We start from the raw sequence: 23,169 nt of genomic DNA, 5'->3' as shown, positions 1-23,169 counted from the left end.
GCAACATGATGGCTCCTTTTACTCTAGTTAACTGACCAGCAATGCACACTTTGTGCCAGAATAAGTTGCTTTTATTTAATTTTCATTGTGCAAACCAAGCTACTGTGCTTCATTTCAGGATGCTGCAACTGTTAATGCTGGAGTAAGATCTCACCATTGGTTTTGTATTTGACATGAATCAAACAGAAAAGAGTATGCATGAAAGTGCTAAATTAGTTTTAAGGTCATCAGTATCTGATTTAATTAAGTCATTGACCATAAGGGAAGTGCAGTTAACAATCCATGGATGAAGATTCATTTTAGACAATATCACAAGTACAGGCATCCCTTTTTTTTTAAAGATAATGTGGCAGGGATCCAAATAGCTGCTCTAAAATGAGTCTTGGAGACAGTGGAGAATAATGTGATTTTTAGGTTTCTATATTTCCATGTAATGACAGATGCAGTCAAACAGGAGTTTCCCGTGTAGTGATTTTTCAGAGTTGTTGACTGCCAGAACAGAAGCCCTCATCACCCATTCAGAGCTTTTGCTCTTAATGGCAGTGATATGCAATATGCAAACACGAAATGAATTGATGAACATGAACCCTTCTGCAAAATGTGATTTGGCAACAGGGGAATTCTCCCTCTGTAACATGGCCCTCAAATTTTCACTGCTCAAACTTGGGGAAAATAAAAGGGAGGAATGATAAAAATGGCAGAAACAGCAGAAAATAATGTGCTTAATAAAAATGCACTAATGAGCTTCCAAGTAATATAACTGAAAGTAATTAACACACTCATAAAACTGAAGCAATAGCAAGAGGGAGGCAAACTCTAACTAAAAAAAAATTAGGAAAGTCCCTTATAATGAGCATGGAGAACTGCCTTGTATGATGCTCTAAATTAGTTACAGAGAAATTAAATTCATCTACAACAAGTGATCAAAGGGAAGAAATATAACAAGATTAAACAACATGGTGCTGGAAGCATTCAAGGTGACACACCTTTGCTGGGCTGATTCTTGTACCAAACCTGAGCCTGAAGATGCATTTTGACTGCACAAGCAGCTCCTCCAGGTAAGTCACCACATGCTGCATCTCCTGCATTCGCCCACAGCACTCGGAGCAGCATTCACATCCACCCGAGCAGATATATGAAAATTTCACATAATATAAAGTTTCACACGTTGCTTTTGGGACATACTTTGCTAACTCAGCTATTGCAGTAATTGGTAATTTAATTCTTGATGTCTCGTTAAAACATTGGCTGTAATTGGTTATGGAATGGGAAAAACAACAGAGCTGAGAACTGACCTAGTGTTCCTTCTCTTGTTCCTCCTTTAAGACAAATTCCACCTGTCGACTGATAGGTTTTGTCTCACACCATCTACTCTGAATTAGCACCAGGAACATATGTGGGCAGTCAAAGTGGTCTGAGATGGAGGTGGTGAGCAGCCAACTGCCTTCCCTGTTGCTGGCAGAAGTACCTGGCACAGCTCAGCTCTCAAGACAAAGATGTTCCCAACAGTGGCTTTCTGATTGTCCTACTATGTTTTTGGGAAGAAGGGGTTATATCCTTCACATATGCTGGGGGCTGGGTGTGGTTGAGGACCACAGCCATAGGAATACTGGAGAAACTTCAAATTACAAAAACAGTCATCCTTTTTCTGGATCAATTTCCTTACTGAGGTCTCGAGTCCCACAGACTCCCTTTTTCACTCACTTTCACTGCTCTCTGTTTATGCTCTATGATGACAGAGCTGGTATTTTTCCTACTGTCCTTCATCTGCCACTGAGAAACCAGAAATGACCAGTTTCACTTCATCTGCTGAGACCCAAAGGCCGAAAATCTACTGGATACAGGTGAAGCTTAAAACCCCACTCTTTTCTTGAAGGTCATTTGGTTTAAAAAATCAGTGAACCATAAAGCAGGCAGAAACAAGTCCCGGTCCACTTGGCATGGGCACCTAACGCAGGTTTTACATGGGCTGCTCAGTGAAGCAACTCTCTTAAGTGAGCATCTACCCAAGCCCTGAGGCTGAAGAGGAGAAATTGATGCCTCAAGGCTTCCTGATAGCTGTCCACTACGTCCTTCCATCCCCTGGGAATTTATTCCTCCAGTTCACTCCCTCCTTGCAAAACAGTAGACCTGATTTCTAGCCTGTTTTGCTTCAGCTCCCACCCACCAGAAAGTTTGTTTCTTTTTCCCTGCTGGATTATAAAGCTGTCTGCTATCAAATCTCTCTCTTTCACATATGGACGTGCAGAAAATAATAAAGTCAACTCTTCACCTTCTATGGGATAAACTAAGTAGTCTAAGCTCCTTAAGTCTCTGCAAGGCATGTTTCCATCATTTTGGTCTATCTCAAGTCAGCTCTTCATGTGTTCACACAAGGATTTGCACCAGATTAACTAAATTGGTTTAAAAGTGAATGAAGGTGAACCTTTGTAACCTTCCAGGACAGAAAATACTGACACCTGCTTTACCTCTCTACCCTAGGGCTTTTCCATCTGTTGTGTCATCTCTGGCACTGCCATCACCCCACGGCCACTGGTGCTCGTGGGGCTCCTGGCTGCCTGTCACACCAGCCCTGCTCAAGGGCCAGCAGGGAGGAAACTGATTTAAAGAATAATCACTTTGATCTCTTTCCATTAGTCAAGCTTTGCATTCGAATCCCCTGTTTGAAGCTGTAGATGGAGACATAATGTGAGCTGGCTTCAAGCCAAGCAAAGGTTTTTCTTCCCTCTCCTGCACCGCTCCCTCCTGGTGTGTCCATGCTTGTCCTTGGCTGTGGGCCTACCAAGCCCATCCAATTCGCTGAACTTGAATCTTCAAGGACATCTCCCTTCCCACGACTGATTCCTGGTCTGCAGTTCTTGCACACCATGGTCTCATGTGTGGTTTTACACACTTGCCCTCACACTCCTCCCTCTGCCCCAGCAGCCTGCTGGTCCCCGGCCCTGCAGGACACGTGTGTCCCCACCTGTCACTTCACGTGTCACTTGCACCAAGCACAGGGATCTCATCTGACCCTGCTGCACTCACTACCTGCTGACTTATGTATTATTTAAACATACACCTTATATGTTTTTGTATCTCTTATATATGTGTATATGCACATTATCTGCATATATAATGTATATATGTATGTATACGTATAATTTATATACCCATGATATGGCAAATGATCTGAACCCAGTAGAAAATACAGCTTAGGCTTGAAGAGAACACAAGCAGAAATAAAACCTTGCTGGTTGCCACAACTCCCCCCTCTTAGGATTTCATCTGGGGGCTTCATCTTCCCCTTCCTTCCTTCATTTCATTCAACGCCTCCTTCCTTGCTCTTTCCCTACCATCTCAGTATTAACAGCAGAAAACTGTTCATTTCAAGCTGTGCCATTCGCTTCACTGCCTTCTTGACTTTTGATCTCTTCAGTACCTGAAAATAGTATTTTTTTTTCTCCTCAGTCTCTTAATTTCTGTCATCCTAGGTTAAACAGCCCTATGTGTATCTTGATTTATTCACATTATAAGATCCTTACATTATGGTCAGGCACTTATACACTGACCATTTCTGTCAGTCTGCAAGAAATCCTTCAGTTATTTAACCATTATTTAATTATATTTGCAGGAAAGCTTCTATTTAAACTAAAGCTGTACAGTGTCATATTGAACTGTTCTTCTGATGATTCACATGTTTAAAATCACAGTAATGGATTACTATTTTTTGCCTTCTTTTGTTTTCTTCTGATGGGCTTAAGAAACTATCCTAAGACAAGGCAATATATTTAATTTTCTTCTGTCTAGGCAAGATAACATCTTTAAAATCACTGAGTCCAACCATTAACCTGGCACTGCCAAGCCCAACACTAAACCATGTCCCTCAGCGCCACATCTACATGACTTTTAAATACCTCCAGGGATGGTGACTCCAATGCTCCCCTGGGCTGCCTGTTCCAGTGCCTGGCAGTCCTTTTGGTGAAGAAATGTCCACCTTCCTTGTGGGAGAACCCCTAATTCCTACATGATCATGTCTCAGTAAAACAGTAGGTTCTGAAGCAGTTTCTAAAATGTATAAAGCTTATTCTTGGCACTGATTTTTTTAAACTGTCTTCAAAGTATGCACTGCCGACAAAAGTAATCTCCCAATTTTAGATAACCCTGTTGTAAAAGTACTGTCAGGTCAAGGGGATTCATCTTCTTCTGTCCTTCAAACATATAATAACCACAAAGCACCCACATTTCCACACTTCCAGTCACATACATTGTCTTGTCAGCATACGCAGCCTTCTCGGCTCTCAAATTGCATATATTACAGGGCTCATCCATTATCTAAAGACCTAGTTCGTGGATCCACTTCATTTCGCCAGCTCCCAACTCAACTCATATCTCAGAAGAAGACAGAAAGTGTAATACCCTCTCGCCTAACACCTAATGACTTGCTTCCTGTCACACAGAACCTTGCCAGAGGGGTTTGATGGAGAACTGCAGCCACCCTGTTATTTCCCTAAACACTCATTGCTAAAACATAACTTTCCCTGAACATATACCCATGCACAGCCACCAAAATGGACTTATAACTCAGCCCCTCTGGCACATGGATATTGTTTTAAGATGAGTAACGAATGACTCCTATTCATCTGTTTGTGATTGATAGTCCCATAATATTATCTATCGAGATGGAATTTTTGCTGCCTCCTTACAGACAAATGGCAGATAAAGGGTAAAGAATCTCAGCCCTGTCAAATTTGATGAGAAAACACCCACTGTTTTAAGTGGCACCAGAATTTCTGGGTAAGGCTGCACCCTTCAGCATCAACGACACAACTGAAAGCATGGAGAGAGGGACACAGGAGCTCATGCCATAAATCATTAGGAGTCCAGTGGTCCCTACTTGCTTTAATGCTTTGTCATAATGCAGCAGATGTGTTAAGTGCAGGCAGGTGGCATTATGCATAGCTAAGGTGGTCTGACATTTGTTTTTAAAAAGCAAAATGCTGTATAAACATCTTTGTAAGATTGTAACCATTTAGGATCAAATATTACAAGAATTCCACGAAAAACAGGTGGAGAACAGGAAAGAAACTGGGAGAAAATGCTATGTTCTCTGTCTTCAAAGACCCACTGTGGTGAGACACCCTGTAGACTTTATGCTCTGGGTGTGCTAACTGGTGAGGTCAGGGTAAGTCACTTTGGACTGGAGACATGTCCTTCACCATGCCAGACGACACACGTCAGAACCTGGCCAGAGCTGGGCATGGTCACGCTTGGGCTGACTGAGAAAGCAGAATGCAAAATGTGGTTGGGAAAGATAAGCTGCATATGCACCAGGGGAGGTGGTAGGTGGTCCAGCGAGGGAGGATGTGCAGTGCCTTGCCCTTCACACTACACTGGTGGCACAGCCCAGGACTGCATTCTGTGTCAGGCCTGGATAAGCTCCTGCACCTCCATCTGGGGGATAACAGGGCTATAATCTCAGAGGCCTCCTAGGAGGTGAAAAACTACCCCAAACCCAGGAGCGTGTTTCTACAATTCCACACTCAGGGGAGGAGTGATAACTTTAGAGGTAAATGTAATTTTTGGCATCACCTGACACGGACCCTATGACCATGTCACTTTATTTTAATTTAGTGCTTTTCTGTGACCTACTGGAATGACAGAGGGGTTTCCCCCCTACTGAGAGACTATATCACAGTGTCCCATCCAAACGAACACAGTATTTGAAGAGGAATGTGCAACCCACATAGAAATATGATGGGAGAAATTTGGTTTCTTGTAGGTCTAGAGGAGGCGGGGGGAAGAAAAGCAGAGTCAAGAAGTGGGCATTCACTGCTCATAAGACAGAAGCCAACTCAGCAATTAAAGTGATTTTAGTTTGTATTTTAGTGTGTTTCTTCCAAAGTTGCAATCCAAATTCAGAAATCCTCACTGCTTGCAAAAATGGGTACAGTGATTTAAATTCCTGACCCCTGCCTTGTCCAAATGAGAAGTGCTTCTGTGTGAAGGCCTGACTTTGCTCAGCACAGCTAGGAGGGTCAGCCTTCCCTCACCTGCACTTCTGACAGCAGACCCTGAAACATCCTTTCCAAAACAAAGCTTCAGCCATGCTGTGCTTCACTTCTGTCACCCCCTACTACCATTTTAATACGAAGAATAAAAAAGGAAACATCCCCAAACTTCTCTCATTTCCTGGCACAGTCCAAAGGAGACCATGTTGCACTTTTTCCATGACTCTGCCTCACAAGTCACTCTATAGACAACAGCAGATTAATTATAACCACGGGTTTAGCAAATCCCCATGACAAGACATCCTTATTGTGGCTGAGACAGCGTGTGCTGAAATGATAGGGAGGAAATCTGCTCCTTTCCCACATCCAAGTCTCTTGGTGGGCTCAGTACAATGGAAAACAGCACGGCTGCTCTCACTGAGCCAAGCAGGGGCCGCCGAGGGGCCGAGTGTGACTTTGCAGGCTGCAATTTCCTCTGTGGTGAGGGCTGGGGTGACTGAGATGAGAGGGAAGGAGCAGGGGGGACTCTGCTTGATTTGGGGTCCATTCAACTGAGCAACATTTTGGATGCTTTGATAAAGAGAGACAATGAGAATAGGAGCAGAGACAGAGATCAGGCCCAAGGAAAACTGAAAAGAGATAATTTAATCAATGGCAACTATCAAGACTCCTCAATAGCATTATTTTGCTGTTCATCTTTATCAAGAGATGGAACGAACCAGCATCTCTTTCCTGGGCTCTCTCCTTCCTGTGTTCACAAAAATAGTTGTCTTGGGATGACACAACCGGCACAATAGTTCTGCTAGTCAAAAATTTACTGACTTAAATGATGGGACAAATACCTATGATACCAGAAACAAATCTGCTGGAAAGGGTGAGATTTGCTTCAAAGCAAGTCCGGTGCACAGTGCCCACCTTATGTTCTGGGTTAAGGAGGGAAGCAACGTTCACATGTTGCATTCACTGCTATGATTTATCATTCATTCCTTGCTGTCTGCATTTCCCTGATTTGCTGAGAGCATCATCACCGACACCAGTTCCTAACCTTTTGAAAAATGTGTTGTTTTCTTCTTCCCCCGCAATCTTTCCTAGTAACCTCTCCCTATTTGTCTTGGTTGTTAATGCAACTTTTATTGAAAAATGCCTCCTTCAAAATGTTGCTGAAGAAGTATTCAAATTCAGCATTTAAAACTGACAAAAATTTTTGGTTGCCACATTCACATAGGAAAAACATTTCCCAAAAATGTGTCCCAACTAAGTGTTTGGGGAGGGCTAAGACTGTATCAATATTTTTGGAATAGAATATTCTCATAAACTGCACTTCAAAGTGAATTCTATTTTTTAATGAAAACATTGATATACATATAAAATCTATGGCTTTATTGAATGCCATGGGTGACAAGAAATTAGTTGGTTTTGGAATTTTACTTTGTGAAATACTTTTGTTGCACTTTTGTTCCTTCCTGTTTTTTTAAGTTCCATGTGAAAAAAATGAAAAAAATTACATCTGGAGTCTACTTGAAAGGAGAAATTTCCATTCTCTCCCATCTTTGTTCAGCCAGGAATTCAAAACTGTTTCCATTTATTGGTTGTTTTACTCTGAACTTGGCAGGTTCCAGCCCCAGGCGAAGACCACCAAAGGGAGGATCTTCCAGTCAGGTCAAGGCAGAGGTGCTACACCAGGAAAACACATACAAGAAACTTACTTTGCTGTTGCTTTTTTAGGATTTAAAAGAAAAAAAAAAGTACTATTGTGGTCTGTAAAGACTTTCATCAGTACTAAATTCAAAGGGAGTTTATTAATTCATTGTATAACCTGGAAAAATGTCCCAAGAAGCTTAATTCCTCTCTTCATTCCCCTGAGCAAACCGAGAAGCTGGCAACTTTCCTCTTTGGTTTTGAAACAATGCTTTCCACTAAAGCTTTTAAATGAAATCTAATCCTGCCCACTTTCCTACTTTCTTAGCTGTTATAAAAGCTTATTTTAACACATACAGTCCATTTGATGTGTCCTTTAAAAGGCAAAGGGTCCTTTAGCATAGCATGAAGGAAAAGCTCCAGCAAACAGCACGTGTTTTGGGTTTTTTTTACCTTTCCACATGGTCAACGTTGCCTGCCACACCGACCCCTCCAATGGTATAAATTTTCCCATCGTACACCAGACTGTTATGTCGACACCTCGGGACTGTCATGCGGGACACGAGGTTCCAGTTATCGAGCAAGGACATGTAACACCAGACATCAGCCAGCGTGACACCCGACTCCATGCCGCCTGGCACCCACGGGCGGGCGGGGGAGAGAAAAGGGGAGAGTTACGTGAGATCCTGGAATGGCAGCAGCTCTGCACGCAGCAATCAAAGCCAGTTACAAAGTAAAAACTCTTCAAATGACATTTGACTAATTAAAATAAATCACCCTCAATAGTGAGCATCTGTTCCGATGATGCATATCTGTGTCATTTATTCATGCGCCCCAAAGGCTGGGGTTTTTTTAATAAGATGACATGAAGAAATCAAGATGTCAGACTACGAGGGACACATACATAAGGGGATAGACCCTTCTCATTGTTCATAAATAACTTCCAGTCTATTAAATTACTGCAACACTTACAAGAAGGTGTCAGGAGGCTGAGTCTATCTCGGCTTGTGAGACACAGGACAGCCTGAAATCTAAAATGCTTAATACAGTGATGGATTGAAGCAGCACAATAAAGCCAGTGCTTGCACTGTAGGCTGAATTTCTAATTCTCAGGGACAAATTTCTTATTTATTTTCATTTGCAGATAAAAGACAGAACCAGCTGTACCAGTCCCGTAAAACAGTTCAAGATGATCTTGTGAAATATTTATATTGGTCACTTTTTAACTTCTGCTTGAAGCTTCCAAGGTAGCCACTTAGTGGGTGTCTTACTATCCTGTTTTGAATCACAAAGAGGTGAAATGATTTATTTGGGACCACACTAGGAGTCAGTGGTCAAGCCAGGAAAATGAACTAGACACAGTTCCATGGTTTAATGAGAAAACCAGACTTCCTCCTCGGTATTTTGCTCTCCAAACCTATGCTATGCAGTGCAGGGTCCAGTACTTGGAGCTTGCAGAAGGCCATTCTCACTTCTCTTGGTTCCCCTTCCCTTTTTCCTGAGTCTTCTACATTTGAGCAAAACAAAATATCAAGTGAGTCTTAGCTACATTTTCAGCTCTCCTTATTGCAGCCACCAAATACCATCCAATCACTTAGCCAGATTCAAGGGGAAGAGCTGAAATGAGCTTTGAAATTAGGATTCCAAGCTTTTTTACCAGGTATGGCACAGCCTAAAATGGCTGTACATATTGAAAAGCACCTCTGCTAAGAATAACTAAAAGCCAACATCTGACAAAAGCCTCCCCAGAAGACTTTTGCTCCAGCTGCTCTCAAGCATGGGCAAACAAGCATGGGGGAAAAAACCATCAAGAAATAATTTCCAATCAATTCTTAGGGTCTCTATGCAGTATTAATGGAATTTAACACCACAGGAAGCAATTTACTGCAGAAAATGCAGTGAGAGAGCTCGGCAAGGGAAAGGTAACAGCTGTAACCCCTTACTGGTACAGATGCCAGGTGCATCTGTGCTCCCAACTACATCCTTGGATCACACACATCCGCACCTCCCTGCCCAGCCTCCTCTTTTAATCATCCAGCCTCCACACGACTGCCATCAGAGCATCCTTGCATTGTCTGGTGGGAATTGCTTTTCCCCCTCCAGCCAAGCAGAAGTACCAACAGACTGCAAAAATCCAGATACTGCGATGCTCAGGGCATGGTGTCGACAGATACTTTGGGAGTTAAAGCCTTTTAAGGAGTGTGGTCTCAGTTTCATCAAATCTAAGAAGATTATAGGGCTAGTGACTACTGTCAAAAGAGAGGTTTCAACAAGTACAAAATATGAATGCTCCTGTAAGCAAATACTTTAAGTGTAGGTCACATATTCAGCAGTTCAGTCTGTCTGTCTCAAATTCCATAACCTACCATTTAGATTCAACTACAGCCAGTATTTTGAATTGCGTTTCTATGGCAGTGAAACCTCTTTGCATGCTTGATGGTTGTCAGACCTATTTTCTTCACGTTGCAACTGCAAAATATTGTTGTTGACTGCTCTGAGAGAACGTTAACACTGCAGAGACGTGGAGAATGATAAAAGCAGGGAAATCCCTTTCTCCCAACATCCCTCCTGCTTCTTTTTTTTTTTTTTCTCCCCAGGAGCAGCTGGGTAAAACTCTGGCAGGTCCTGCTTTGTCTGGGCTGTCTGTATTGTAACTTTTTTCCCAGACCAGTAAATCTGGGGGGTGAATGGATTGAGAACAGCCCTGTAGAGGAGGAATGGGGAATACTGGTGGACAAAAAATAGGAAATGATCCAGCAGTGTGCACTTACAGCCCAGAAAGTCAACTGTATCCTGGGCTGCATCAAAACCAGTGTGAGCAGCAGGTCGAGGGAGGTGATTCTCCTCCTCTACTCTGCTCTCATGAGATCCCACCTTGAGTACAGTGTTCAGCTCTGGGGTCTCCAGCACAAGGACATGGACCTGTTGAATTGAGTCCAGGGATGGGGTATGAAAATGATCAGAGGGCTGGAGCATCTCTCCTATGCAGACAGGCTGAGAGATTTGGGGTTGTTCAGCCTGGAGAAGAGAAAGGCCTGGGAAGACCTTATCGTGACCTTTCAACAATTAAAGGGGGCTTATAAAAAAGATGGAAAGGGGCTTTTTATCAAGGACTGTAGTGACAGGATCAGACGTAAGAGTTTTAAACTGAAACAAGGTAGATTTAGATTGGACATAAGAAAGAAATTTCTTACATTGAGGGTGGTGAGACACTGGCACAGGTTGCCCAGAGAATCTGTGGATTCCCCCTCTCTGGAAGTGTCCAAGGCAAGGTTGGACAGGGCTTAGAGCAACCTGGGATAGTGGAAGGTGTCCCTGCCCATGGCAGGGGGTTTGGTTTAGGTGACCTCTAAAGGTCCTTTCCAACCCAAACCCTTCTGTGGCTCTGTTTCTACGGAATCTGCTGCTTACCTGAGAGATAGATGTTGTCTCCAGCGCTGACCACGCTGAAAAACTCTCGATCATAGAAGGGCAGGCTGGCCAATGGGTACCACTTGTTGTTTTGAGGATTTAAGCAAGTGACTGCTGTTAAAGCACGTTGGTTCATGCCAATCATCTGGCGACCCCCAACTAAAACTATTACCTCGGCTACTCCTAGGATTCAAGCAAGAAAAATAGTATTGTAAAAAAGTGGCATCTCTCAACCAGGCAGGAACCCATCCAAAAATACTCATTAGTCAGGGAAATTTTAATGTATCATATATAGATCTGTTTTACAGTCTGCAATCAAACCATGAAGGGTGAGAAAAAACAGGAATGTGTGTGTAGGGGGAGCAGTGGGTGAGGAATGACACTATGAACACTCTTGGGAGAACTAGGGAGGGAGAATGCCATCTGGGCAAAACTTGGGGGCACAGAAATAAAAAGGCAGTTCCATGTAAAGATGTCCATTCTTTGAGTGAGACTTGCAGGTAGCAGATTTCTCTTCCATTGAAGAAAATGGGCATTTTGTCAAGGATTGTGATATCTTTGGAGCTTGGTCATTATCCAGGAAAAGCATGTTTGGACTATAATCTAAAGAAAGTCTTCTCACATTAAAAGCTAATGGAGTCTGGGGAAAGTGAAGCTAGGGTTACGGATCTTCACCCCATTACTCTTTCTGCATGCACTCTATTAAAATTTCTTTTTTCCAGAGAAAGCAGATTTTGTAGACCTAGATAACATGTGCTCAAGTCATGGATCATGGTCTTCCTCTACCAGGTGCTAGAAAACATGACAGAGATGGCCCCTGCCTTAATAGTTATTAACTGAGCTTTATCTGTGCTTGAACAGCTCCCCCAAGCCCATAACATGCAAGGTGTCCAGCAAGCCAAACTCTCTGTTCATGAAGCAAAATTTTTGCAGTCCACATCTCTGAGATTTTATTCCCACTTCACAGCTGAGTCATATCTGACCTCTGTGTTACTCCAGACTCCTCTCCAGACTCATTCCCACAGAGATGGGTCACAGCGTAACCCTGGGATGTTTCCTGGCTCCATCCAGGAGTCAGGTGCTGGGGATGGTTTGGACTTGGCATTTAGGTGAAGTGTTAAAAACCCTTCTGCAGCAATTGGAAGCCCCTGTGCAATGTGTTGCCAGGAGAAGTAGGCTCAGAAGCAGGACCAGGAGCCCACAGGCTGGAAGGAATCACCGTTTCAGGAGCTGTCTCCTGGCTGGAGCCATTGCTGTGATGTGTCACAGTTCCCAGCCCAGAGACAGCCCAGAGACAAGTGTGCACAGGTGCGGGGCAGGAGCGAGACTGCCAGCAAGAGGGATTAGGAGCAGCAGCAGAGAGAAATGCGTCTGCAGAGTAATGGATTATCGTCATTCCTCATTAGCATTTTCAAAAAATAAATTTGTGTCATTCAAGCAAGGTTACTCTCTTAAAAGTTATTAAGATAAAGTGCTCTACGGTTTTAAATAAATATTTCTCAGTAAGAAGAGATCATTATTTTTGCGCCGTAGCAGAAAATCTAATCACCTGTGCAAGACATAACTTGATTATAATCAATGACCTCGAGAGGGCATGTGACACACAGCAGCGAGTCCACAAAGGGTGTTTAGAGATCCTTTGTGCCTCCATGAATGCTGTTGATATGCAAAATAACATGATTCTATATAATTAGACTCTGACCTAAAAAACTATAATCACCCTCCTTTACCCTGAGAGAATCACTTTTCCCTCATCAACAAGCTTCTGGAAATGGATCACATTACATCTACAATTTTATATACATAAAATAAGCACTTTTCAAAAATCCCTTCAAACATCACGCCAGTAGTCATCTTCAATGAAAGACTTTTTAGGGTAGATTGTTATTGAAAGTCCTCTACACTTCGTCCTTCTGAAAGGTGCCTTGATGAGGCAGTCTCCTGAAGCTGCAAATGCCGTGGTTTGATATGCCATCTCCGTGCCACATTAGCATCAGTGGCAGTGACAGAAAGTTTTGTCTGGCTTTCTGTTGTACTTATGGGAGGCAGAAGTACAGGCAGCATGTTAAAACAATTCACCTGCTTCATCAGACTCCTTCTTGGATGCAGTTGTCCTACATGGCATTTGCACTCTCTGTTCAGCGGATATTTAGGATATTTCTCACATCACCACAATATGGGCTTGGCTCGCAAGGTGGGCCCTTGGGGTTTTTCCACGCATTTTTCCAAAAAGGAAAAACGGGTGTGAAACTTCTTAAAAAGACTCAGTTCTTCACAGCTGCTGGGTTTTTAAAAGGGAATATGTTATGTGTGATCCATTTGTTCTGGAGGCATTAAACAGCCTAAGCTGGTACTCATCAGTATAAAAATACTACATTTACACCAGCCTCACCATATAAAAATATTGTATTTACAAAGGGCTGTGCAAGTGAAGGTGTTTGATGAATATGAGACAGATCCTCCCAACAAGAGGCTCAGTGGCAAACAATTAATTATTCACCTATTTCTGCAGCTAGAGAAACTGAGGCAAAGAGGGCGAGGGACTCACTTTCAGGACAACAGAGGAATGTTACAGTCTGACAAAGATAACCATTCCTAAAATTTAGGCTCTTTTAAAATCCCATTTCAGGAGCATGTATCAGAACATCCATGTCCACCCATGGGGAGAGGCTCCTGAATGCTTAAGGAAAGTAACAATAGAAAACTGAAATATCACCAGGTTCTGGGAAGGAGCCAAGAGAAGGAGCCAAGGTCTGTGCCCTATCCCAGGGCATGTCCAGGGAATGTGGAACCAGGGGGCTGGTGTTGCTGAAGGACTTTTTGCTTTACCTGCAGAGAGCCTGGGCCGGGTCCTCGGTGTCTGCATCTCCTGGCGGGCGTGGGGCAGCATGTGATAACGTTTGGCTTCGTTCACCAGATCCCGGCAAGCCTCCGAAGACTTTATCAACTCCTCATTGTCAACAACATTCAGCAGATAGCTGGGATGGATGAAGGGGAGCCTCACCACTGCCAGCAGCTCCGCAGCATACTGTGAGGGGGGAGAAATTGTAACACATGCAGCCTTCAAGTCAGAGTTCAGCCACTTGGCATCTCCATCTCCTTCCCTGTAAACCATCCTCTGTCATCCAGCCTGGAAAGACACTTGTCATGGATGCTGCATACAAGCCCTACCTAGTGAATGGGTGGGACAGAGGCAATGCAACTCTCAGAGCTCCCTAGCCCAGGCTGGGTTTGGTCCCAGAGACTGAAAATAATCTTTAAAAGGTGGCAACTCCTGTTACACAGCACTGTATGGAGGATTTTTTGGAAATAAAAGCTCATTCTGAAGTCAGGTTGAATGTAACACCTTGTGCAGTGGAGATATGGAGTAAGCATTTGAGTTATCTGAATAAACTTTGAAATGTGAGTGTGGTTGTTGTACTGTAATAAAACCCCCAAACAAGTCTTTTCTGGCATTATAAATGTGAAACAAAAGTAAGTAAATAGGGTAGATTTCAACAGCTGTGGTAAAGCCTGAATGATGTCAACCAATTGCTAAATATCTTTCAATTAGCAGAGTTTATTTGTTGGTGAAGAAATCATGTAGCTCTAGCTTTTAGGGAAGTCTGACTCCAGAGGGAGCTATAGAAATACTGACTAAGTTTCATCTTCTAAAACAAATACATTAAACCTCAGAAGGTAAAGGACACCTGAGCAAATGAAGCTGCCTGTCACCAAACACGGCTTAAAGGAGAACAAAACCCCAAGATAGAAAACTGCAATCGAAAAAGCAGGAGTCCATCCCCAGATTATTCTTTTTATATGTAGTTGGGGATATCACAACAGTGCACGAGAATACAGTGAAAAGCAGAGCAATAGGAAAACACAGAACTCCAGAGGCAAGGCACACAAACAGGATGCAAACTAAGGGTGAGCAGCAAGAAAAGATAATCATCTGTTGCAATAAATATTCATACAGCAGCAGCATCCAAAGATCCCAACTGGGATTGAGGCCAGGATGCAAATAAATATTCCTGAGGTCCGTGCGGGTCCCAAGAAACACTGGGCACCAGCAGCATCTGCTGGCCTGCAGATGCCTCTGGTCTTCCAGAAGCCACTTGGCTCTTATTTTCTTTTTCAGCAGTGTGCCTGTCCCTGCAGTGCGTGAGAGCCAAGTCACAGCAGGAACAGGAGCAGGGATGGAAATGGAGCAGGGGCATAGTGAGATGGGAGTGCAGGATATGGCCTGAACTGGGTAATGGGCTGGCCAAGCAGGTGGAGGATGCAGCACCTGTGAGCACTTCCAGGGCTTCCCCCTTCCCCACCCAAACCAAAGAAGCAGGCTTAATTTAGAAGGAAAACAGAGGATGTTTCCTCCAAATTCACACTGCTCCCCTACTAGAGAGCCACATCAGCCTGCTGTGAGCTCTGTCAAAGCAAAAATGCAACAACCTGTGAGGAGCTGAGTCCCACACATGCCTGCAAATCTGTAGCCCCAAGGAGCTGAAGGGTCTCAGGCTGACTCCCAGTCCCCTGCTTATCAGCCCTCCTCAACACTGGAGCTGGCAATTCTAGGTACAGCCTGAAGAACTGAAGCCTGGCCACCCTGCAATTGTTTGAGGATAAAAAAGTTGTTTGGTGATGCAAAAGGGATGCAAAAAGTGACAGTGCTTCTCTTCTGGGAAAAAACACCCCAGTGAGCAGTAAGTTCCTGACTCCTCACTATTACCTCTAGTGTGGCACAGGGCCAAGTAGGGCTTCAGACCACTTCATCAACCTCAAAACATAAAAAAAGACACTCCTCCCTTGCTGAAATCCATTTTTGAGGTGCTTTCTAGGAGGCACAACGGCTGCTCCTTCCCTGGAGCCACAAACGTCAGGCACTTGGCTGCAGATATCTTAATGTCATTACCTTATAAGAGAGGAAGCAGTGGACATATGGCAGTGGGTGGCAAAGCTCTGACTTCAGGAAGTGCTTTTTTTAAGAAGGTTGGAGGCGTTTAACCTTACAAGGGAGCCAAGACGAAACGTGGCATCGGGACAGGGGAATAACGCGGAGAGAGGGTACGCTGGGGATGAGCGAGACAATCCCACAGGGCAGGTTAATTCCCACTACAGGCTGCTCAGGAAGCAGTACGAGTCTCTGAAGGGCAGTTTAAATAAAGTTGGAAAATATATGGAGCGTACAGAGGAGCTAGCACCTTCCCTTGGTGCGGTAGGACAAGCCAGAGCTGCCCCTGACACTCCCGAGGCTGGTCTGCACTGGAAGCAGCCACCACACAAAGCAGTGCCAAACACCAGCACAAACAGGTGTGCCACTACCTGGGGACATGGGGTTCCACAGGCCCCACCATGTCCCAAAGCTACCTGTGAATTAGCATTGGGAGAACGGCTCCTTTCTGTTAGGAATGGGACAATTCCCATGGGCCCAGTAGAGTTACCGCCTCCATTTCCCACCTTTCCCTGAATAAATGGGGCAGCACTGCTCCCTGAGCACAGTGAGCTCTCCCTCTCGCTCACCCACCTTGCTTTAATTAGATAAGTGAGAAAATGTGATTCTCTTTCTCTCCTGGATTACCCCCCTCCTTTCTCTCCTCTTTTGTCTGAGCTCGTGGCTTATTTTGAAGGGGAATAATAATTAGAACATGTTGCTCCCTTTCATCAGCTTGAAAGTTGATGTCACATATCAAAACTGATGTCACTTTTCACTCTTATCCTTCCCTTCGCTCAAACAGCTACAGAAAGCTGGCTCTGTGTGTGTGTGTGTGTGTGTGCACGACCACACACAGTCACGACTCGGGCTTGGTGCTGAGAGCATTAAGGGTACACAGAATTGCAGTGTTTTTCACCAAGGGATTTGAGGAGTATGCACCATGGCAGCATCTCCACAAGACAGGAGAAGCTTTTATAAAGCAACCTCTTTTCTCACCAGCTCTTTTAAGCACTATAGTCAAGGGTGAATTTCACTTAGCCTCACTGATTTAAGAATATTCAAGTGATTTAGGCAATCAGCAGCCTTTTTCTTTTGGATTCTCCCTTATGAAGACTTCCCAGCTCTGTTAGCTATGACTGTACTAAATATCCTGTTACTATTATCCTTTTCATTTAAAACTGCAATAAGCACCACAAAGCATTTCAACCTCCTTACCATCTGTTATTTGCTCTCCATTCCCTCTTGTCTTTCCGTTGTGCCTTACACAGCTATGAAACATCTCCGTCACCTACTGATGTTACCAGTTATCACTAAAGCAGCAGAATACATGCACAGGGCACACTGCCAAACTCATCCACCTCGGGTGCCTGGAGCTGTGCTTTGTGTCTGTAACCCTGGGGACGTTTTCTTCTCCCTGCTTGGCTGCAGGCGCTGGCTGGACAAGTAGAAATATTTCTCAGGTCTTTGTTGGGAATCACTTATGACTACTCTACAGCCTGCATCACATGCCAGAGTGAAGGAGAGAATATTAATACCCCTTCTGGGCTTAAAATTAGGAATTACCAACTCATAAACACGGGAGACCATGTCTCAGCTCCTTGAGAATGGACACCATTATGCAAAAATCAAAATATTTATTGTTTAAAATGCTAGGAAGTTTCTGAACACCATCAGGACTGTTTTTTCAGGTGATGCAAACCGCAGCACAGCTCCTGTTGGATGAAGGGAGCTGCTCAGGTTTTGCACCAGCAGAAGACCTCACCCATAAACTCCTTGCTGTGTGGTGATGCTGCCAGATACCCTGTGCATGGCCATGGTGACTCTGCAGGAGCCAGGGCACTGCTGACACATGAGCAAAGTCTTTTTGGACAGTCACTGGGGACTGTAGAGCAGAGATTTTTGAGAGATGCTATCTGCCCTGCTTCAAGGCACATATTTCAGTGATTTTTCACTGATTTCAGTGGCTGAACAGAAAGTAGGATCTTCCACCAGCCTGCAATCACAAGTGTGTTTCACACACATAAAACAGGGAGTGAAAAATCTTAAGAGATCTTATCTTTCTCTAATTACTTAAACATTTCTGGGGAGAGATTCAGCTCTAGACTCAGGCACCTAAACGGGTTCATACAAGCCAAATATTTACTTGCCAGCCAGACATGTGTAAACTCATGTTATAATTAAGAGAGATTTAGTCAACACACTTAACAGTCCCCAGAGCAAGGTAGCTGAGAGGATGCATTGAGCACCAGGGGAAGCAGAGAATATCAATGTCCCCTTCTGGGCCACAGCTGTGAGCCATCAGCTCCTGGGAAATGGAGTGTGTTCCCCAGACCATGCCTCAGACCATGGCACACTAAGAAGTCTACAACCACATGTCAATCCAAATTGGAGGGTGATTAATTCTACCCTCTGGCGGGAATTTTTGTGTCCATTTGTCCTCGGTGCTGTGCTCAGAAGGTTGTGATCATGCTGTGAGGAAGCCTAAGTGTTACCATTGGGTCAGTGTTGACTCAGAGGAATATGTGATCAACATGACCAACTGTACCTTGAAGTTGACCCTCTCAGGCCTTTCCCTAATAATCTGTTCACACACAAGTTACTCCCATCTCATTAGGCAGGCCAGTGCTTTAGCAAATGAGACTACAAAAGCCTCTAATGCTTTTTTTATTCCTGACTGGTAGTTTGAGTGAGAACATTTACTTTGCTAAACTTTTTTATGACATTTCTTCTCCTACTGATTACATCAGTATTATGAATGCTTGCTTGCAAGTGGGCTTTGTTCTGGCATCTTCACAGTCTAAGTTACAAATCCCACTTCACAATCACATTAAAAATAATCTTTTTATTCTCAAATCTCTAATCCAGTAAAATCCTCACAAGTATTCTCCAAAAGGACTCTCATAGTACTCCTGCAAGGACTTGGGCCACGACAATATACAGTTAGGTTTTAAAGGAAGTATGTCTACTGCTACAGAGTCATATTTCCTGCTCCTTAAATGCTCCACTGGAAAGCTCTCAAGATTTTTAACATTTTTGAAGTAATGCCCAAAGAGGTCAAAATAATGTTTCCCTTATGCCTTATAATTCATCTGTCTCTCTAGTTTACTGTTCTCCCTACAAAGGGCCCTTTGTACTTTCTGCCTAAAGAAACAGGCTTCAGCTAGAAATACAAATATGGAAGGTAGGTTACCCACATTACGATAGGGTTTTGCTCCAATAAACTGCTGTTTCAGCCCTTTATGCACAATTACAATAGTTTTCAAAACACTATGAAGTAGGAATATATTTAATTCATCTGAGAGCCTTGAAGGAGATTTATGTTGTCTCATAGGAACCCTGGGTTCAGACTTGCCTCATGGCGTGCACTGTCCCAGTGTGACAGCAAGGACCTCCTTGGATGGAGGAAGCCATCGGGGCAGATCTGAAGCAGAACCAGTTCCCCACTGCATTAGACTCCTTTAAATGAGAACAGGACATGCTAATTAACAAACACCTGGCTGTAGCCAGGTAACAAACTACCCATTGACCTGTGCTGATGGTGATGACTGGAGATGTGGCGTGCTGGCCATGCATACTGGCATGCTGGAGAGGAGACATGAGCGGTCCCTCCTGATCACCATCTCCAGCCCAAACCAGGCTTACCCCACAGATTATCCAACCTGATATTCAAATTATTGCCGGCTCTGAGTCTCCAAATGCAGGCCCAACAGGGAACTGGCTGGTTTGGGGAACACTGATTTGCCATTCTCAGAAATAAGCTTTTTTTTTGGCTAGATTTTCCCAGTGCTGCCCTGCTGCTTGGTAATGAGGAGACCTGCTTTGATATATCTAACCCCTGGGTATTACAAAGACACACTGTGTTTCCAGTAAACTCCTGTACATTCCTACACCCAAGGTCATATCCAAGCCCAACTAAGCTTTCTGCTGCACTTGGAGTACTTACTAATCACCCACACTGACTTCTTGGAATTGTAATGCTGCCTTCAGATTAAACCCAAAGGCTTGGTAGCATGTCAGCCGACAGCCTCCTAATATCATGAGATAAACATGTGGCAGAAAATCTGGTTTGCAGGCACTGTGTTCAGCTGGTGGCTCAGTGGCAGGATGCCACATGCATAAATCTCATGCCCAGCAAGAAGGAAAGAGCAGCCCCTCTGTCTTCCTGCAATCAGGTTTCAACGTGACATCTTTATGGCAGCACAGCTGACTAAACACTGTAATGTCACCAGTGAGCGGCTGTCCTGTTCTCCGAGCTGTTTGCAAAGCAGCTCTTGGGTCGGTATTTCCAGCAGGAATATGATGAAAGGCTTTTAAATGCACAGGATGATAAATCATTGATCCATCATACCTGCAATTTGCCTGATACTAAGGATTAAAAAAAGCCCCACTCCTACCATGCATTCTCTGGCTTGCTGACTAACTGCTATGAAATAATCCCTCAAAATTCCCCCACAGGGTACCAGCGGTAAGTGGTGTTTCTTTTGCTTATGGGCATTCACCTTTCAAACATGGCAAACAGATGCACCCCAAAAGCACACTGCCAACAACAAAACAGCTGCAGCTTCTCAGGTGCTTCACAGAACCACTCATACCTCCGCCCCTACAACACACAGGCACGTGAATCCATGTGCCATAACTCTCCAAAAGGCTTCTTGACTATAATATAAAATAATTTGTTTCTGGAGTTTGGTCCTGAATTCTGGGGCCACATGCAGCACAAGGCAAGGGAGCACTTGTGAGGAGCTGCTTGTGGATGTGGGTCTTTGTAAGGCCGTTGCTTCAGCAACAGCGAAGAAAGATTTTGTAAAAAACTGAAAAATGTGTTGGAAAAGCCACAAATGAAGAGACTGAGCAGACTGAGAGACAAGGGAGCTCCTCAAACCAATTAAAACTTCAGAGAAATAATTCTGTAGATTTTCTGTCAAGGGTATCCCTTTAAAAAAACGTAAAAGTTTAGTAGAGAGGGATTTTCAGGAACTGCTAATGCCACCTGCATCCTCTTTTTTATTTAATGCAGTTTCTTCCTAAGGGCATGTTCCTGCACTGATTCCATTCCTGCTGCTGCCTTTTATTCTCCCTCTGTAAGCCCGTATGGGAGCTGAGTGTCTGCAAAAGCTTCATTCAAATTGGAGCTCTTTGAGCAGCCCATCCCCGGGAAATCACAGGGGTTACTGCTCATCCCTTGCGTTTTTCACTTTCAGAGAAATTGAAGCTTCTTGTACTTTCATTATGGCATCTTTCTGCATTTGTCTGCTCTTCCCACAAATGGATTTCCAAGCACCAGGGTAGTGTGGGCTTTTCAAAGAAGCCTAATTGAACTGTTATAGAGTGTTATAGAGCCTAATTCACTTAGGCTCCCTTGGAAGCATCCTTTTTCATATTTATTCCAACACTCTTTTCTGAAACTTAATGCCCTTGAGTATATTGATTGATCAATTAATTTCTTATTATGATGAACTAAGTAATTTGTACATGCTGGTATTGGGTATCAGCTTCTATTATTACCTCCTTGTCATCACAGAGCAGAGTTGGAATTGTCATTGTTACCTGTCAGATTCTCCATTTTCCTGAAGCAAACTGCTCTTCTGCATGGAGGCTCTTTAAAATGTGCCTGAGAAATAAGGGATCTTCCATCTGCTCTCTCACAGTCACCAACCCTTTCTCCTCTGTAGCATCTTGCCTTTGAACTGCCACTCTCTGTCACTGCCAAAATATAGCTCATGGGCATTTGTAGCTTTTTTGACATAAATCCTCTTCTCCTTCTCTCCATCACTTTCCTTACCCTCACTGACAGATACAGGGCTTACAGGTGGGCTTTGTGCTTGCTTAGTGTTAGACTAATTTGCTGATTGTTAGACTAATTTGCCAAGTCTCAAATTCATCCCAGTGGTCCTTACTGTTGTTATTCCCATGCATCCTTCCAGGCAACTCCCCTCCTTGGGGCTTCAAACACTTGTAGACATTTATCCCTCTTTAGCTGTCATTAGGCCAAGTCATGCATATTCACATCTTTTAATCTTTTTTTTCTCACATCAGTTCCTTCAGTCTTTTAATCATTTGTGTTGCTCTTCTCTAAATTACCTCAAATTTGTCTACGCATCTCTGGTTCTCAGACACCATGAAGATGCTGTTTAGATAAATCTGCCTCTGAGGACACAAGTTCATAAAAAGCTTGTTAATGTCTTTATGGTGCAGACATTTTGTATTGCTGCTGGACACCATGATTTTAAAGGTTTGGAAAAAGGGCATATGATTATATCGTTGCAGAGTGCAACAAAAGGCGGCTGTCATTCAGCTGAGCTTCTTGTTCTTCATTCATCACTGCAGTATCTGCCTCTCTTCTGGCACTTCTCTGGGCAACCTGTTGAAATGTTTGCTCTCTCCTCATGTCTTGTCCCTCCTCAGGGTGAGAGGGAATCTTCATACAACAGGGACTCTTGTTTTCCCAGGTTTTCTGTCATTAATAAACATGGTAGTAGGTTTTTTTTATATCAGAGAAAACAGATATAGTTTTGGACTTGGAAGAGAAAGTGGGAATGTTTCCAATGAGCTTTGGTATGTCTATGCTTTGGGCAGGTAGCAAATTGCTATACATCCAGCAACTTGCCATCCTTCCCATCCCATGTGGACACTGGCATGACTGCAGCTCTGAGCAGCTTTAGCAGCTGTCAGTATCTGTGGACAGTACGGCTCGTTATCCACTGGATCTTCCCAACAGCCCTCATGGGAGGCATCACTTCCCTCCAGCTTATAGTGTAAGAAATGGGGGCAACAACCTGCCCAAGGCCATGTATAGAGCTGGGGGATGTGCTCAGGTGAAGACTGCATGGGGCCTGGCAGAAATCTTTCCTTGTTTGGGCAGCTCAGACTGCTGGTTTCAGACAGCAAAGCCTCCATTATACAATATATTTTTTGCATGAGTTTGCTGGAGTTGTAATGAGCTTATCAAGGGGATAACTGTTAGGATAAACCCTACAATCTCGTCCATCAGTCATGAAGAGAAATAAATAGGAAAAAAAGAGTAGATTCAGCCTTCCCAGATGTGTCAGTCAGATGAAGGCTCTGCACTCAGTGACAGCAATCAAGACTCCTACAACTGGTGCTCTGTGTCCAGGGGCACGGGAAATTACCTGCTAGTCCTGACCTCACCTCACAGGCTGCTTCTTCTGGTCAGACCAGTTTTAAACTGCACTACCAGCAGCACTAAACCAGCTTCAT

General features: G+C 43.8%; 1 protein-coding gene across 1 annotated transcript in view; it reads right to left on the bottom strand.

Moving 5' to 3' along the window:
• Positions 1–23,169, bottom strand: part of KLHL29 (kelch like family member 29) — a gene marked incomplete at its 3' end in the record, with an annotated part of 389,918 nt that overhangs the window by 20,335 nt on the left and 346,414 nt on the right. The window contains exons 9-11 of the mRNA XM_082277061.1: positions 13,869–14,067; positions 11,040–11,222; positions 8,082–8,262 (exon numbers count right to left, since the gene is read on the bottom strand). Of these exons, the coding sequence (XP_082133187.1) occupies positions 8,082–8,262; positions 11,040–11,222; positions 13,869–14,067 (563 nt within the window). The remainder of the gene's footprint in view (positions 1–8,081; positions 8,263–11,039; positions 11,223–13,868; positions 14,068–23,169) is intronic.

Source organism: Coloeus monedula, assembly GCF_965178545.1.
Source record: "Coloeus monedula genome assembly, chromosome: 2".
In the NCBI taxonomy this organism is placed as follows: Eukaryota; Metazoa; Chordata; class Aves; order Passeriformes; family Corvidae; genus Coloeus; species Coloeus monedula.
This window is presented reverse-complemented; position numbering and strand designations above follow the sequence as displayed.